This window comes from Chenopodium album, chromosome 9 (genome assembly GCF_948465745.1).
Source record: "Chenopodium album chromosome 9, dcCheAlbu1.1, whole genome shotgun sequence".
NCBI lineage: Eukaryota > Viridiplantae > Streptophyta > Magnoliopsida > Caryophyllales > Amaranthaceae > Chenopodium > Chenopodium album.
Genome location: NC_137842.1, coordinates 9,405,903 through 9,421,481, shown reverse-complemented (window position 1 = coordinate 9,421,481; position 15,579 = coordinate 9,405,903). Strand labels below are relative to the sequence as shown.

General features: G+C 33.5%; 1 protein-coding gene across 1 annotated transcript; it reads left to right on the top strand.

The window, feature by feature from the left end:
- The first annotated feature begins 603 nt into the window (after window positions 1–603).
- On the top strand, window positions 604–7,994 carry LOC145558371 (uncharacterized). The gene is made up of 14 exons (XM_081619594.1): window positions 604–1,000; window positions 1,092–1,200; window positions 1,383–1,478; window positions 2,693–2,797; window positions 3,458–3,541; window positions 3,630–3,745; window positions 4,497–4,598; window positions 4,682–4,795; window positions 4,880–4,936; window positions 5,465–5,531; window positions 5,736–5,789; window positions 6,250–6,324; window positions 7,129–7,164; window positions 7,385–7,994. Exons 1-14 carry the CDS (start codon window positions 969–971, stop codon window positions 7,475–7,477), a joined length of 1,140 nt encoding a protein of 379 aa, XP_081475720.1. The 5' UTR covers window positions 604–968; the 3' UTR covers window positions 7,478–7,994.
- The last annotated feature ends 7,585 nt before the right edge of the window (window positions 7,995–15,579 follow it).

The window sequence follows — 15,579 nt, the reverse complement described above, 5'->3', positions numbered from 1 at the left end:
ACTTTATTGTTTTCATTACTAACTTTATTTTGGTGTTTCTCCCGCTTCACCCTTTACACTAATTTGGATTCGGGGTTCTTCCACCAAGTGCAGCCTTATTACCACTTCACCAACAGTCAATTCAATTGATTCTATTACTAACTTTAATTGTACATAAACCCAAATATCTCGAATCAAATCTCGTCTACATCATTATTAACCGCGACACCATCTATCCATCTTGTACGGACTATAATTGTTTTCATACTTGTATTTAAAAAAAAGGAGGGCACAATAAAGAAAGGAAGAAAGAGAAAAAGGGTGTAAAGATCCAAAAATCCGACAGGTCAATAAAATGTTGCACTCATGTGGGTGGGGGTTAGTTCAACAACGTAGTGCCACGTACGTGGTTCCCACCTTCATATGCCTTCTTATGTGCCATATCTTGGTTGGCCGACACCAATCATAATAAAATTCCTATTTTTTTTTTTTTTTTTTTTTTTTTGTTTTCACATATTCTAAATAAAATTAAAACACAAAATTAAAAAAAATAAAAATAAAAACCCAGAAATTTACAATTTTTTTTTGTTTTTATTTTTTTCACCCAAAAACCTTAGTTAAATCATATTTCCTTCAAAAAAAAAAAAAACCTTAGTTAAATCATATCAGATTCTCAACACTGTTAATATTTCAATTTTTTTTTTTTGACAAGATCTAGGTTGATATAACCTATTTCATCAACGCTAATCTTTTCCACTTCGATTAATTTTCATTGATTTTCCCCAATTCAATTCCAATTTTAATTTTTCTCAATTGGAAAGATTTAGGGTTTTTGCCGCTTTTTCAATTTGAAATTTTGTCAATTGATCGCCTTGAGTTTGAGTACTAGATCGCCGATTACAGCGATTTGGTACTCCGGCGAACGGCGGACGTCTTGATTCTCTTGTTGAATGTGCTCGAAGTTTAGTTTTTGATTCTGGGGAAGATTAATGCATAATAAAATGGGCCCACCTCTTCGCAGGTTTGAAATTTTTCTGGGAAATTTCTGGGCTTTTTTTGTAGTGATTAATCGGCTATTTTTGTTGATCTTATTCGTTTGATTATGTTTTTAGTGGGGTTTCGAAACGATCGAATTATAGCGCAAGGCTTGTAATGACTACTATTCTAGGTGTTGTTTTTGGGTTCTTCATTGGAGTTTCATTTCCTTCAGTTTCTGATAAGGTACATTGATTTATTTTGTAATTAATTTTTCAGTTTTCCATGATTTGGGTTCCAAATAAATGAAAAATGTTACTAGCATTTAGTTTAATTTAATAATTTCGATCGGAATTTTGAATTATGCTGTTTTTTTTAAAAAAAAAAAAATTTAATAAGTTATGATTGAGCTATGATTTGGGTTTCAGATTAAATTATCTTCAAGACTTATTTCCTCTTTTGATGGAATTTCTAAAAGTTCCGCGAAGTCTCTTGAAGATCTTGCATCATTGACAATCCCTAAGGTATGTCATTAATCGTTTTTCGTGTTTCGAATCGCGTGTTTTTTTTCATTGTTTTCTTACCTTTGCTAGCTATCTTAGAAACTTGAATAAATTCTATTGATGGTTTTTACCAATTGCCACTACTTATTTTATTTTATTTTTTAGATATTTTACAATGCTTTAAATGAACTTCCTATTTTGCCTTTGACCCTTTGTTGTGTTGAAATAAGGGATTTCCAGAATTCCAGTTGGTCCTAATCTGAAATTCAATAATATGATAATGTTTTTATATTGTTGTGTGCCTTATATTTGGGTTGCTTGGGTGTTTGTTAAGTTATCATAGTTTCAAACATATTAATTTAGGCTGGCATTGTTTAAATTTCTGCATCATATTAATACACGAAATGCCTGACTAGAAGCTTTTGTTGTCCAATTATATGCTGTATCATGATTGCATAACTACATGAAAATATCATATCTTTATTTTTAATCAACAAGAAGAATGTATATAGTCTGCATTAAGGTTTTTTGAGAGTTCTGTTTTTCGACCCACCATCATTTATAGCAAAAAACTGTTACTCTCTTCATTGATTTATGTTTGTACTAGTTTCTTTTGCATAGTTTAAATGTAATATTGTAATTTAATATCCTTCAAAATTCTTGTAAAATTGCATTTTTGACAAATAGAAATAAAAGATGAATCTACAAGATTCCATATGACTATATTTTGAGGTAATGAAAACTTTTGAAGTGTTAGATTCCATTTCCATTGGAATCTCTCAAAATTCCAAATGAGACAAACAAAAGAAAACTGAGGGTCGAGGGAGTACATTTTCCCAGTATATAAATAGAATCAAATTTTGATAACAAAAACAATCAGGACTTATGTTTCAAATTTTTATTGCAATTTTTTTAGCTTTATTCTTATTGCAGTGCTATTGTATATGGAGACCATGGCAGTTGATCAACATATTATCTTCACTTTTCTGCCCTTTATTGTAGCTTTGCCTATGTCATAGACAGTATTTGTTATGACTTTTGATGGATAAAGTTGTAGAGTTGATTTTTTAATTTTTTAATTTTATAGTAAGAGCTTTTATCGAAGGAGTTCCAGATCTGTTGTAGACTTGTAGCCTCACCAAATATCATATCGTGCCTGAATTAAAGTATGATTGTTATTGTTGTGAAACTTGCTTTATTCTTTGGCTGGTAACATTTTACTGGTATTCTTTCAGATATATGTACCGACCAATCCGCGTGGTGCTGAGATGTTACCTCCAGGAATTGTAGTAGGAGAAAGTGATTTTTTTCTTCGAAGACTGTGGGGTGAACCGAGTGAGGTATACTTCTGTTGACTCAACAAATACCTATATTAGTGCTGTTGAGTGTTTCTAAGTATCTGACTGATACTCCCTCAATTCTGAGGCTGAAACATTGCATAAGTTCATAATAAAGGAACCTTGCTAAATTCCCATATATTTTTCATTGAATTAAATTTCTCTGTCTGAGGGCAAAGCTGCAGAAAACCTTGAGACAGAAAAGCAATTGAAATCTAAATAAGTTGATTTAACTTCTCAGGATCTCAATTTTTTTTCAAATAGTTCTCAAAGTCTGTTATCTACTTATTTTGCATTAATGACCTGGTCTCATTGATGTAATGTATACTTTATCTAAAGGAAAAAAGGCAGACTGTTGGTTTGAAGGATGTTCTTGCAATTTCTGTGTGCACTTTTCACTCAAATTGTTTCTTAGTGTCTGGACTGTCATTTTTTTTTTTTGCTCTTTACTAATAGCATACAAACTTATGCATTAGGAATTGTTGTTATGTCTTAATTTGATAACAACCCCCCCCCCCCCCCCACCCCCACCCCCCACCCTTTTCTCTTTTTTTGAGATATGTTGATTGATTTTGAAGAAAATATTGAAACTACCCTTTCCTTTCCCTTCGTTTTTGCAAAAAAACTTCTCTTTTTTCATTATTGTATCGCTTTTACCTGCAGGATTTGAAAAAGAAGCCAAAATACTTGGTAACTTTCACTGTTGGATTAGCTCAGAGGGACAACATTAATAAAGCTGTAAAGAAGGTATTGAAATGTTAGCTTCTTCTAGAATACCACTGAAAGTATAAAATTATATTCAAGGACATGATATGAGTTTGACACTGTGTTGCAGTTCTCTGACGATTTCCAAATTTTGCTCTTCCACTATGATGGCAAAGTTACTGAATGGGATGAGTTTGAATGGTCCAAAAAAGCTATCCATGTCAGTGCTCCAAAGCAAACAAAATGGTTTGAATCCTTCTTACAACTCTTGCTATGTATAGCTAATAGCCTAGTTCTGTAGAAACGGATAATGGTAAATGTTGTTCCTATAACACAATCCATGGAGTGATAGAAGTATAAATGATGTTTATATATGGAGTACTAGTTTTGTCAATTTTTTTGTGAATACAACAGCCCATTTAGTCAATCTGATTTCTCTCACAAATGCTTCAGCTGTATGAAATCTATTTGAAACAATGCTGAAAGCTGATAAGAGTTGATACTTTTAGATTCATGCATGGTTAAAATGACTAAGTAGTCCTGAATTTTGATTGCCTTGAGTGCACACTTTGTAACATGATTAGAACAATGAAGTAAATTTTCTCCCCATTATATATTCTGTTTTACTCTTGGTTTTGGCGCTCCTTTTTGTATCATATTTCCATTTTCCTTGATCTTAATTTGTATTCTGTTCCATAAAAAATAAGCTTTGTTGAGCTTGTGACATGCAAGGCATGATTTTTGTAAAGACTTGGGGATCAATGGTTCTTATCCATCTAATTTGTCAGGACTTATCTCCAAATTGGCAGGCATTTCTGACCTTTTTCTTTTTCCAATGGTTTTCGGGAATATTTGTTAGCATTAGGTGCAAAGAATATGTAATTTCTGTTGTAAGCTTGTAACATAGTGATGTAATATGATTTAGACATACAGCTTATTGTGCTGCTTATATTTGACGTGGTCACCTTGTTCTGTCTCTCACTTAAATAATCTGCAGGTGGTATGCGAAGAGATTTCTCCACCCTGATGTTGTTGCTGCTTATGACTATATCTTTATCTGGGATGAAGATCTTGGTGTTGAACATTTCAATGCTGAGAAGTAAGTTGAAAATTTTCAATTGATTTGGTTTTATTATGATTTTAATTTCTAAGACAACTTTTTCTTGTTCAATTTTTTATTAGGTATATTCAATTGGTGAAGAAGTATGGCTTGGAGATTTCTCAACCTGGTCTTGAGCCTAATAATGGTTTGACATGGGAGATGACTAAGAGGAGAGGGGATAGAGAAGTTCACAAGTATGCCTTCTATTTTAAGTTATGCAGTTGACATCAGTAATCCTTTTCCTCTCATGTGACCAAATTGTTTTTTTTTTGCACTAGGGATACTGAGGAGAAACCAGGCTGGTGCTCCAACCCACACTTGCCTCCTTGTGCTGCGTATGTTCTTCTGTTCCTTGCGCGCTTATGACATTTGACAAAATAGTGGGAAAAGGAGGCTGAAGTAAAATAGAAAGATAAAAATTAAAAAAAAAAAAGAAAAAAAAAAGAAAAAAAAAAAAAGAAAAGAAATAATCCTTGTATCATGTTATGGGTTGTTTTTTAGGACCTTAATAGCTTGATTTAATGCTGGGTCACATAATTTGAAGCAAAACTGGGGTCACTCTACTTTTATTAACATGCACATACTTCAGTATTCATTGCATGTTTAATAGCTGCTTGATTGATATCTAATGCAAATGAATCTCTGTTTTGCTGATTAATTGCAGTTACTTTTCATGATTGGCAATGTTATGGATCTCTGAAAATTGAATATTGTGTGAATAAAATAATCCGAAGCATATCTAGTTAAAGAAATCACTCAAAGCCTATTACTTATCTCATGAAAGATTAAAGGGATTAGTAAACCATTCCCACACATTCTTTCTCTTCCTATTTAACTGTATTTTTGCTCTGGGAATGCTGCAGATTTGTGGAAATCATGGCCCCTGTTTTTTCTCGGGATGCTTGGCGCTGTGTGTGGCATATGATTCAGGTATTTGGTTTACGTTTTACATTTTTTTTTTTTTTTTTTTATTATTGCAAATTATTATCTATGGTTTTAATGTGCATAATCCTGTATGAATATTTATGCGAAGAATCTAAGTTTTTGTGTTATGTTTCACAGTTGAAGTTCGATGTTGGAGTATTTTGATGTTCTTATATCTCTAATTGATTGTCATTCTTATCATGCTTTCAGAATGATTTGGTACATGGGTGGGGACTGGATTTTGCTCTGAGAAGATGTGTAGAAGTAAGTCTTTCGTTTCTGATTGTCATATCATTTTCATTTTCACTACCTATTCGGAGAGTTATATTGTAATACTTGCTTTTTCTTCTGTCTAGTATGTAATTAGTGTGTCACTGACTCACTTTCAAGGTAATTCCTTGCTTGTGTTTTGACTTGGGCAGCTAAGTATAGCGTTAATTCTTTCTATAGCTGAATTCTGATCATTTTTATAAATTTTTTTTTTTTTATTTTTTATTGGTGATTCTCGACAATAATGCCAGATAATTTTTTTTTTAAGTAGGCCCTATTAGTTTGAGCTCTTTATAAATGATATTTATCTTGATAATTTTTATGATTTTTTTTTCTTTTTTGTGGAATTGGCCAAGTGGCCCTATCATTATTCTGGCTAAAAGTTTTTATGATCTGCATCTTTCATTTCGAATAATGTACTCCATTCTTAACTTTTTTGTTGTTTGTTCTGTAGCCTGCGCATGAGAAAATTGGTGTTGTAGATCAGCAATGGATAGTTCATCAAGTAATTCCTTCTCTTGGGAACCAGGTAAATAAATCTTTAAATAGCATATTTAAAATCTGAAGTGCTACTCCCCTCTCTTTTCTCTCTCTCTCCCTCTCTTTTTCCAAAAAATTACACTCAATTGCGAGGGGGAAAATGAGTTATCAGGTAGAGGCAAAGTTATCTATCAAGTATTCGAGGTCACTTGGGACCTGAGGTGGTTCTTAGTACTTACAGACTGTATATAAAATTGTATCCATTGAAGTCTATCTGTACCCTTGTACTATCAGTTAGTAGAGATAGGGCGTCCTATAATGGTTTAAGATGATGTCTTGGTTCTGAGTATTTTTTGTGTATTTGGAAATCATCGTGTCCTGCAGAAACAATTTTATAGCTTTTAAAGATTAACAGATTGTTTTGCATTTTTTTTTTTTTTTAAAATGTTAGAAATGTAATCTTATTTGATGAAAAGGCTGTACACAATTATGAGATTTAACTTGATTTTTACATTTTCAAAACTTGTATAAGTAACGGTGAATTTGTAGTGGCTTTGAACATGTAAAGTCTTCGTAGGTTTTTGAGGTCCTAAAAGTGAAACTTCACATACAAGTGTTTTTTAGAGTAATATTTATAATTTATAATAATAAAGCATGAGTGGCTTTAAATCTTTGGAGACGGTGCTTCCCTATTAAATTGTTAACGATCTCCCTTCATTTGCAGTGTGTTCTTAATCTCACAAACTCGTATATTTACTTTCATCCCACATACATGCTATTCTGCAGCTTTCTTTGAATTCAATGTTTTATCATTTTGTGATTCTTTTTAAGTAGTGCATCTATCCATTTTCAGGGTCAGGCTGAGAATGGCAAGGCTCCATGGCAAGGGGTAGGGACTTGTACTTCAATATCTTTAATCTGCTTGTGAATTTCTCTCTTCTTCTGTTTCTTTTTGCTCACATTGATCATGTAGACATGTTTGCTCACATATGTTGTGTAGCAGATGTAATGTTAATCTTTTAACTACTACAGTCATGCTATACTTTGACTGCTTTTTCCCTAGAAGTTCCAAACTGATTTCTTTTGTTCATCTATGATCTTATATCAAGGTCCGTGAGAGATGCAAGAAAGAGTGGTCTCTGTTCCAAAATCGACTTGCAAATGCTGACAAGGAATACCTTGCACAACTCGGGAAGGGCTAATGACTATTCTTTATGTGTAGCGTAGCCGCATGCTAATGCTGATCACTTTTGATCTCTCTACCAGCATCGTGATTGGAAGATTAGTTCAGTTCTTACTAATGATGTGCTTTCTGGTTTGGTAATGGGTATTCCTTTGGCCTCTAAGGATATAGGGAAGAAATAACTACACATTGTGCATAGAATACTACATTAATGCTAGGTAACCTGTGTAGATTATTATTCTTCCCCACCTTTGCGTCCAATATTGCTGTTATATTGGATTTACCCTAGTGATTGTGTTGCAGATATGCGTAGATTTTAGGGGTCATCCTTGTATTAAATTGTTGTACAAATTTTGAACAGCTGAGGCAAACTGTTAGATGAGACTTAGTCCCCATTCCTTTGTTTTTGCGGAGGCGAGGGATTGTTCATCCTTCTGGATTTCTTTGGGTAGCTTCGTGTTAGAAACATGGTTGATGAATTCTTTCTGCCACATCAACCGATTTTTCTATCTTAATTCCAGTTCTCTTTCTCTTCACTGTCTCTATATATCTGGTCCAGGTTTTTTTTTTATCCAACTTTTACAGATTTTCATAATCTTTGTTTTACTTTGCTGTGAGAATTACTTATAAGCATTAGTGCATTACAAGTAATTAATTCTCTAACATTGTTGCATTTGGACTTGACATATGTGCGATCCTGTAGGCTGTAGCATGCATATTTGGCAAACTTAGATGTTTCTTGATTGGGATGCATTAAAAAACTTAAAAAATAATCTAATTTGTCAAAAAAAAAAAAAACAGTAATTTGTAAATTGTGGAAATAGAGGGCTGCATACATATGCATTCTCAAAATACTCCGTATGATTTAAACCTTAAATAATCTCTTTATTTTGACCATTTTGAGATCTTTCGGATTTGGAACGTTAACCACCGTGTAATAAGTGTAAAGCAAGCGACTTTGTCTAAAGCCCTTTTTTTTTTTTTTTTTTTTTCACCAATCCAACCACTATTTTTTACAAACTTGCTCAACACCATGCATAAATAGAAAATTGGTTTAAAACCATATTTTGATCTTGTTGGTAAAAGGCAATAGGTCTTAGCTACAACAAGGGCAAGCCCAAAACACGCGGCCCAAATCAAATAACCTAAACAACATGTCCGCGATCCGCCCAAATCAACACCACGCTCTATAAAATGAACATTTAGTATTTAGTTAAAAAATATGAACATGGAAAAAAAATGAACATTTAATAACAAAATGAACACGTAAAAAATGAACATTTAATACTAAAAAGTGAACATGTTATAAGAAAATGAACATTTATTAAAAATGAACATGATTATCATATAATCATAAATTTGGTAGACCATGACCTTAAAAATGAACATTTAGTTAAAAAAAAAAAAAAAAAAAAAAAAAAAAAAAAAAAAAAAAAAAAAATCAGTGATAAAAAATGAACACTTAGTAATAAAAAGTGAACATGCCAAAAAAAGAAATGAACATTTAGTATATTAGAAATGAACCGTCATATAACACTTTAAAAAATGAACATTTAGTATGAAAAAATGAACACTTATAAAATTGAACATGTAACAAAACGTTATGAACATTTAGGATATTAAAAATGAACATGATTTTCATAAAGTTTCAAATTCATTTTAGATAATTATTAATGAAAAATAAAGATAAAATAAATTAGTAAAATATGTTCATTTTTTATGTATTTAATATTCATTTTCGGTGTACTAAATGCTCATTTTGTAAAAGATGTTCATTTTTAAATTCTTGTGTGTTCATTTTTTATAATAGAAATTATATCAAGATTGATTGTAATTATTTAAACTCTAAAAAATTGAATATACACCTTAAATCTAATCTTTTTTTTTTTTTTTTACAGCTAGAGAAAAGGGAGACTAATCCCTAAACTTAGTGAAACTAACAGAAATACAATGAAAATAAGGAAATAAGGTACAATGTCATCAATTTTCTTTTTTATCATCCTATCCCCTTGTATGCTAGTGTGATCACTTTGCATCCACTTGAGAATTCTCCTGTCTGCAACCTCAATATCCAAGTGCCAAAGCTGTAATCTTTGTGCTTCTTCTAGACCTCTGAGAATCACACTCAGAAGTTCAGCTTCACGGTTCTACTGTTGCTGCTGATCTTCCCCCCGTTTGAAGGTGACACCATCAGATTTCAAGAGCCATTCCCATCTTCTTTTCTTTCCACTCCTTCGGTTGTGAGATATACCTAATGTGATAGTGCTGCAAGAACCAGCCCCTGTAACCAATTGGATACTGTCTATGTGCTGTGTACTCTTATCTAAATTAGTAACCTTCTCTTTGTCATGCTCATATTCGAACCCAGGAGAACCTGACTCAGAGTTCTCAGAGTCTATAATAGCTTCAGATTTTGAGTTCTGAAATCTGGAGTAATGAAAGCTCATTTTTCTTTCCAAGGAAATGGTAGCAGACCTTGAATTCAGATTAATGTTCCTGAAAATTTTGTTGTTTCTGATTTCCCAGATACAATCAAGCACAACAAGTAAAAGATTGTATTCCTCATTCCACTTTCTTTTCTTGTCGTTTAGCATCCTCATCTAATTATAAATCCACTCAGCTAGGGGAATGTCTGCTTGATTGGCAAAATTGAGACCTAGCCTGCACCCTTTCCACAAATGACTTGCAAAACTACATTCCCTAAACAAGTGTTCAATTGTTTCTAAGTGACTGCTGCTGGGTGAATCATCAATAGAACATAATCTGCAGTTGTAGTCATCTCCTAAACCTCTCTTTTTCCTTTCACAGCCCACAGGAAGAGCACCCTTCATGATTTTCCACATAAAGATTTTTTGTTTCGGGTTTCCTTTAGCGTTCCAGAATTCCTTCCAATTAATATTTTGCTTCACATGACTATTTGTGTTCCTGTCATTTTGATGTTTTTTTGCAAGAGAAATCTGTAGCCACTTCTTACCGAGTACTTCCCACTTCTATCACCTTTCCATGTAATCAAGTCCTCATATCCCTCAATCATAGGCTTGATAATACAGATTTTCTTAACAGAAACATCAGAAAACCAATTATTACAAGCATCCAGGTCCCAATTCCCATCATCCTTTCTAAGCTTAGCTACACTACTATTGTCAGAGCATCCTTGGTATCTCCATTTCGGGGTTGCACCATAGACCCAGGGATGGTGAATTTTTGCGAGGAACCCATCACCTATGGCACAAGAACAACCTTTTTTTAACACTTGTAATCCCCATTTGATACCATTCCAACCCCACGAGCCTAAGCTTTTCCTACTCCAAGACTCTTCAAAAAGAGTTTGCCGGTCAACACCATATTTAGCTCTAAAGACTTGGCTGATTAAAGAGTCCCTGTCATATACTATGCGCCATCCTTGCTTGGCCAGAAGCGCTTGGTTGAAAAACCAAGCATCAAGGATGCCAACACCACCCTTGTCCTTACTCTGAGTGAGGTGAGCCCACCCTTTCTAATGAACACCTTTACCACTCTTGTTGCCAAGCCACCAAAATCTAGCAACAATGCTATTAATGCGTTATAAGATGATAGCAGGGCACTTAAAAACCAAAAGCACATAAGTTCCTAGATTGGAAAGCACTGATTTTATCAGTGTTAGTCTACCAGCATAAGATAGAAAAATCGAGTTCCGAGCTGTCAGCCTTTCCTTCACCTTATCCACCAACTTACCAAAAATTTGCTGTTTTGAGGAACCAAAATCAGCAGGTATCCCCAAATAAGTATCAAACTTATTGCTTCTTGAGATTCCAAGATCTTCACTATGTTTTTTTATCTCCTCCTCACTAGTATTCAGGCTTGCCAATAAGACCGATTTTTCTTTGCTTATAACCTGGCTAGAGGCCCTGCAATAAACTTCAAGGACCTGTTTTAAAGTAGCCACATTTTTCTCATTCCCTTGTAAAAAGAAAGCTGAGTCATCAGCAAAAAAAACAAGTGGCTGATTTTAGGAGCTTTATTTGCCACATTAATACCAACAATACCACCTCTGCATTCTTCATTTCTAATGAGCCCCGAGAGACATTCCATGCGCAAAATGAAAAGGTACGGGGAGAGGGGGTCTCCTTGTCGAAGACCACAATTTGGAGAAAATTTTTCCCTTGGGGAGCCATTAATAATTATAGAAAAGGAAACCGTGGTTACACAATTCATTATTTTTTTCACCATCAAATCTGGCAGACCAAACTTTATAAGGACATGTTCCAAAAATTCTCATTTGATCCTATCGTAAGCTTTGCTCATGTCAGTCTTTATAGCCAACTTCCTTCTCAAACCTTTTTTTTATTTTCCTTATATTTTTTAGGAGTTCGTGAGCTAGCTAGATATTATTAGAGATTGCTCTCCCCGGGATAAAGGCATTTTGAAAATGACTAACTAGACCGCTTATCACTCTCCTTAGCCTATTTGTGATACATTTAGAAATGATTTTATAAACCACATTGCAAAGTCCAATAGGCCTTAGCTTATCCATGGTTTCCGGATTTTCACATTTAGGAATTAAGGCAATATTAGTGCAATTTAGTTCCTTTAAAATATTACCTGTTCTAAGGCAAGAAAGCACAACATCTGTCACATCTTCCTGTACCCAGCCCAATTTTTTTGATAGAAACCAGCAGGAACACCATCCGGACCCGGAGCTTTCCAAGGCTTCGTGGCAAAAAGAGCGTCTTCTACCTTAAATCTAATCTTGATTCATCATAGAGAAAATAATTATTGATTTGTAACATGATTAGAAATCAAAAGAAAAAAAAAAGAGAGATAGAGAGGAGAGAGAAAATGACTACAAATTAAGCAATACAATTGATATTCATTAACAATCAAGCAATTTGTGATATTCGTCACAAATTCATAATAATTTCAAATAATCAAACAATAAATCATCATGCATGATCAACAAAATCATACAAAATACAATTACAAATTGATAAAATCTAACCTCCATTGTTTTCTTTGACCTTCAATTTTTTCTCTCCTCCATATTTTTCTTTCCTCTTTGATAAAGTCAATTAATTGAATCTGAAACTCATAGATTTAGAAAGAAACGAGTAAACCCATCAAAACACAAATTACTAATTAAAAAATTTATATAAATAAAGAAGAAAACTTTAAAGATTGAAGGGAAGTGAGGTAAAGAGGAGAGAGAAAATTTTAAATTGAGAAGAAAACTGAAGAGAAAGAAAAATAATAGAGCTAAGGAAGAAGAAGAAAGAGAATTAAAATATAAGGAAGAAAAAAGCGTATGTTCATTTTAATGTACTATATGTTCACATTTAATGTTGTTGCAGCTAGTTTGGCTGCACTAGAACGCAGCCAAGAATTTGCGGGTAAGAGGTTTTAGCAGGGTGTGCGTGAGTGTGTTTTGAGGGGAGGGTTAAGGCGAGGCTGCGCTGGAATGGCTGGTGGCCAACTATGAGGAGGATAAAGAATGAGGTAGAAGGGGGATTTTGTAAAAATCGGGTGGGTAACAAGGTGGGTTTTGTGAAAAAAAATATCCATAATTTTTAGTGGTGGAATTGCTTGGGTAAGGTTTTGAAATTGGTTTTATAGTTCCAAATTAAGTTTAGAATTAGCAAATAAATAAATAAATGTAATGTTTCATTTGGCGTTTAAAGAAGTGAATCGCTAAATACCGCCAACGTTTTTTTTATCAAATCGCCAACAAAAGAGATGAAGGGACAAAATCACCCTTACTTATCCACATTTGGCTTTCTCTCTCCTAAGTCCATCAAGACTCAAACTCATCCATCAACCACCACAAAATTAAAGCAACCACCCACACCACCACAAGTCCACGACCACCACCACCCACCACCGACGCCCACGCCCACGACCACCAAGAGATACCAGATTATTTTTTATATGTCGCCCAACAAACGCAGTCAACAAACGATGACCCACCACCTTCCCTTGTCGGCAGGAAGGTGGTTTTTTTTTTAATTTCCGGTGACCAACACAACCGACACACAAATCAGGTCAATCGACATGGTAATCGGCGTTCAAAACCGGTTACTGTGCCGGTTGACTAGTTTTGGACGCCAGTAACCACGGTCAACCGGAGGCCAAAAACCGGTCAACCTGCACGGTAACCTTGTTTTGGACCCCGGTTACCGGTGACGTTCACCGGTTTTGACTGCTGATTGATGACCCCAGAATAAATTAAAAAAAGTAACCCCTTCCCCACCGTTCCATTAATACCTCTCCGTTGTATTCGCCGGTCGCCGCTGCCTTTTACTCGCTGACCCCTACACTGTCACAAAGCCATAACCATGCATGTCGTCGCTACCCTACATTGTCACGCCGCTGCTACCCTTCATTGTTGTGCTGCTACTGCCCTTCACCTCCACCCAATATGGTTGTACAGTAGTTTTTCTGAACAATGGTTGTATGGTAGTTGGTGACAGCAATGGTGGATTGGTAGTTGTGGATGGTCAAAGAGAGGAAAAAAAAAAAGAAAAAAAAAAGAGTAAGGGTATTATTGTCCTTTTACATCAAATGTTGGCGATTTTGATAAATATTATTGGCGGTGTTGAACACCCCTCTTTAAGAAACAGCGCAATTGACACGTAAAACAAGACAATTACATTTTTTTGTCGATTTTGACCTCAATTTGGTTTTTCAAGAACTAAAATTATCTTATACCTTACTTGAACAATTTCTGCGGATAAAAAAAAAATAATGAAACGCATTCGTGCAAATGAGAGATTTACATTTTTTTTTTAAAAAAAAAAAATTCTAAATGTGAGCTAAATTTGGTTCCATAATGGAACATTTTCTAACACGTAAATTGATTTTAAAAAAGGACAATGGCCTCACTAACGATTATTGAGTAAATATAACAGAATTCGTTAACGGCAGGATGACAACAAGAATATTGTATGGTTAATAATTAAACCCAAGGTTACAATGTGTAACTTAAAAAGGCACAACTTGGTAAAATCAATATTAGAGGGTTATAATGAAGAATTTCCCGAATTTCTTTGTTTGGGTTTTTTTATTTTTATTTTTTTTTTACATTTAAACAATTCTAATTTGTCGTAAAAACTAAAAATGTACTTGTAAACCAAGTACAATTTTAATAAGGAAAATGTTATATGTAGCTCTATCCATTAAATACACACTAAAAAATTGTATAAATTTAGAAAATTATAAAAATATAAACACTAATTACACTGATTTACACATGTTTTTATCATAAATTCCTAATTTTATACGGAGTAAAATTTTCAAGAGTATATATACGGACTTCGGGCTTCTTAGAGCATTACCCATGAATTAATTGTAGGTAGTGCTACTACTCACTCGATACCATAATAAATGACAAAATCAAATTAGACATACGTACATGACTACATGTCAATATGAATTTGACAACTAATCCGAAGTAGATACCGTAATGGAAACATTTATTTGGTTCAGGGGTAATCGACTAAAATAAGGGTAATGTTATATGCAGTCCTACGGGTTGTATATAAGCATTTAATATATTTCTTTTTTAAGTATTAAGTTGAAAATCTATTGACAATTCACGAGTAAATCGATGTAATAAATTATATATTTATAGCCTATTTCTCCACTTTTAGTCTCTTATATGCAGCCCTTAGGGCTGTATATATCTTTTTCCTTTTCAAAATAGTGCTTTTTAAAGATAGTAAATGACCAAAAAAAATTATACATAATTACATCCTCACTTTTTAGAAATTTGAGATAATTCTTATTAATACGGAGTAATTTCTAGACAATTATATTTAAAATGTTTATTTACATATTTGCCCTCAAATTTAGGCCCTGTTCTTTTGAGCTTCTGGCAGAGCAGAGCAGATTTCGACATTATTATTAAATGTTAAAATTATTATTATTATTATTATTATTATTATTATTATTATTATTATTATTATTATTATTATTATTATTATTATTATTATTATCATTATTATTATTATTAAGTGCATACCATTGATTTAGGTGAGTGAAAACACATATAAAAGCAAACATCCTGAAGTGCCAAGAATGAATTGGCAACCCCTTCAATATGCCCTATAACAATCGGGGTTGTCTGACTTCGTTCCTGGTCATGTTGTG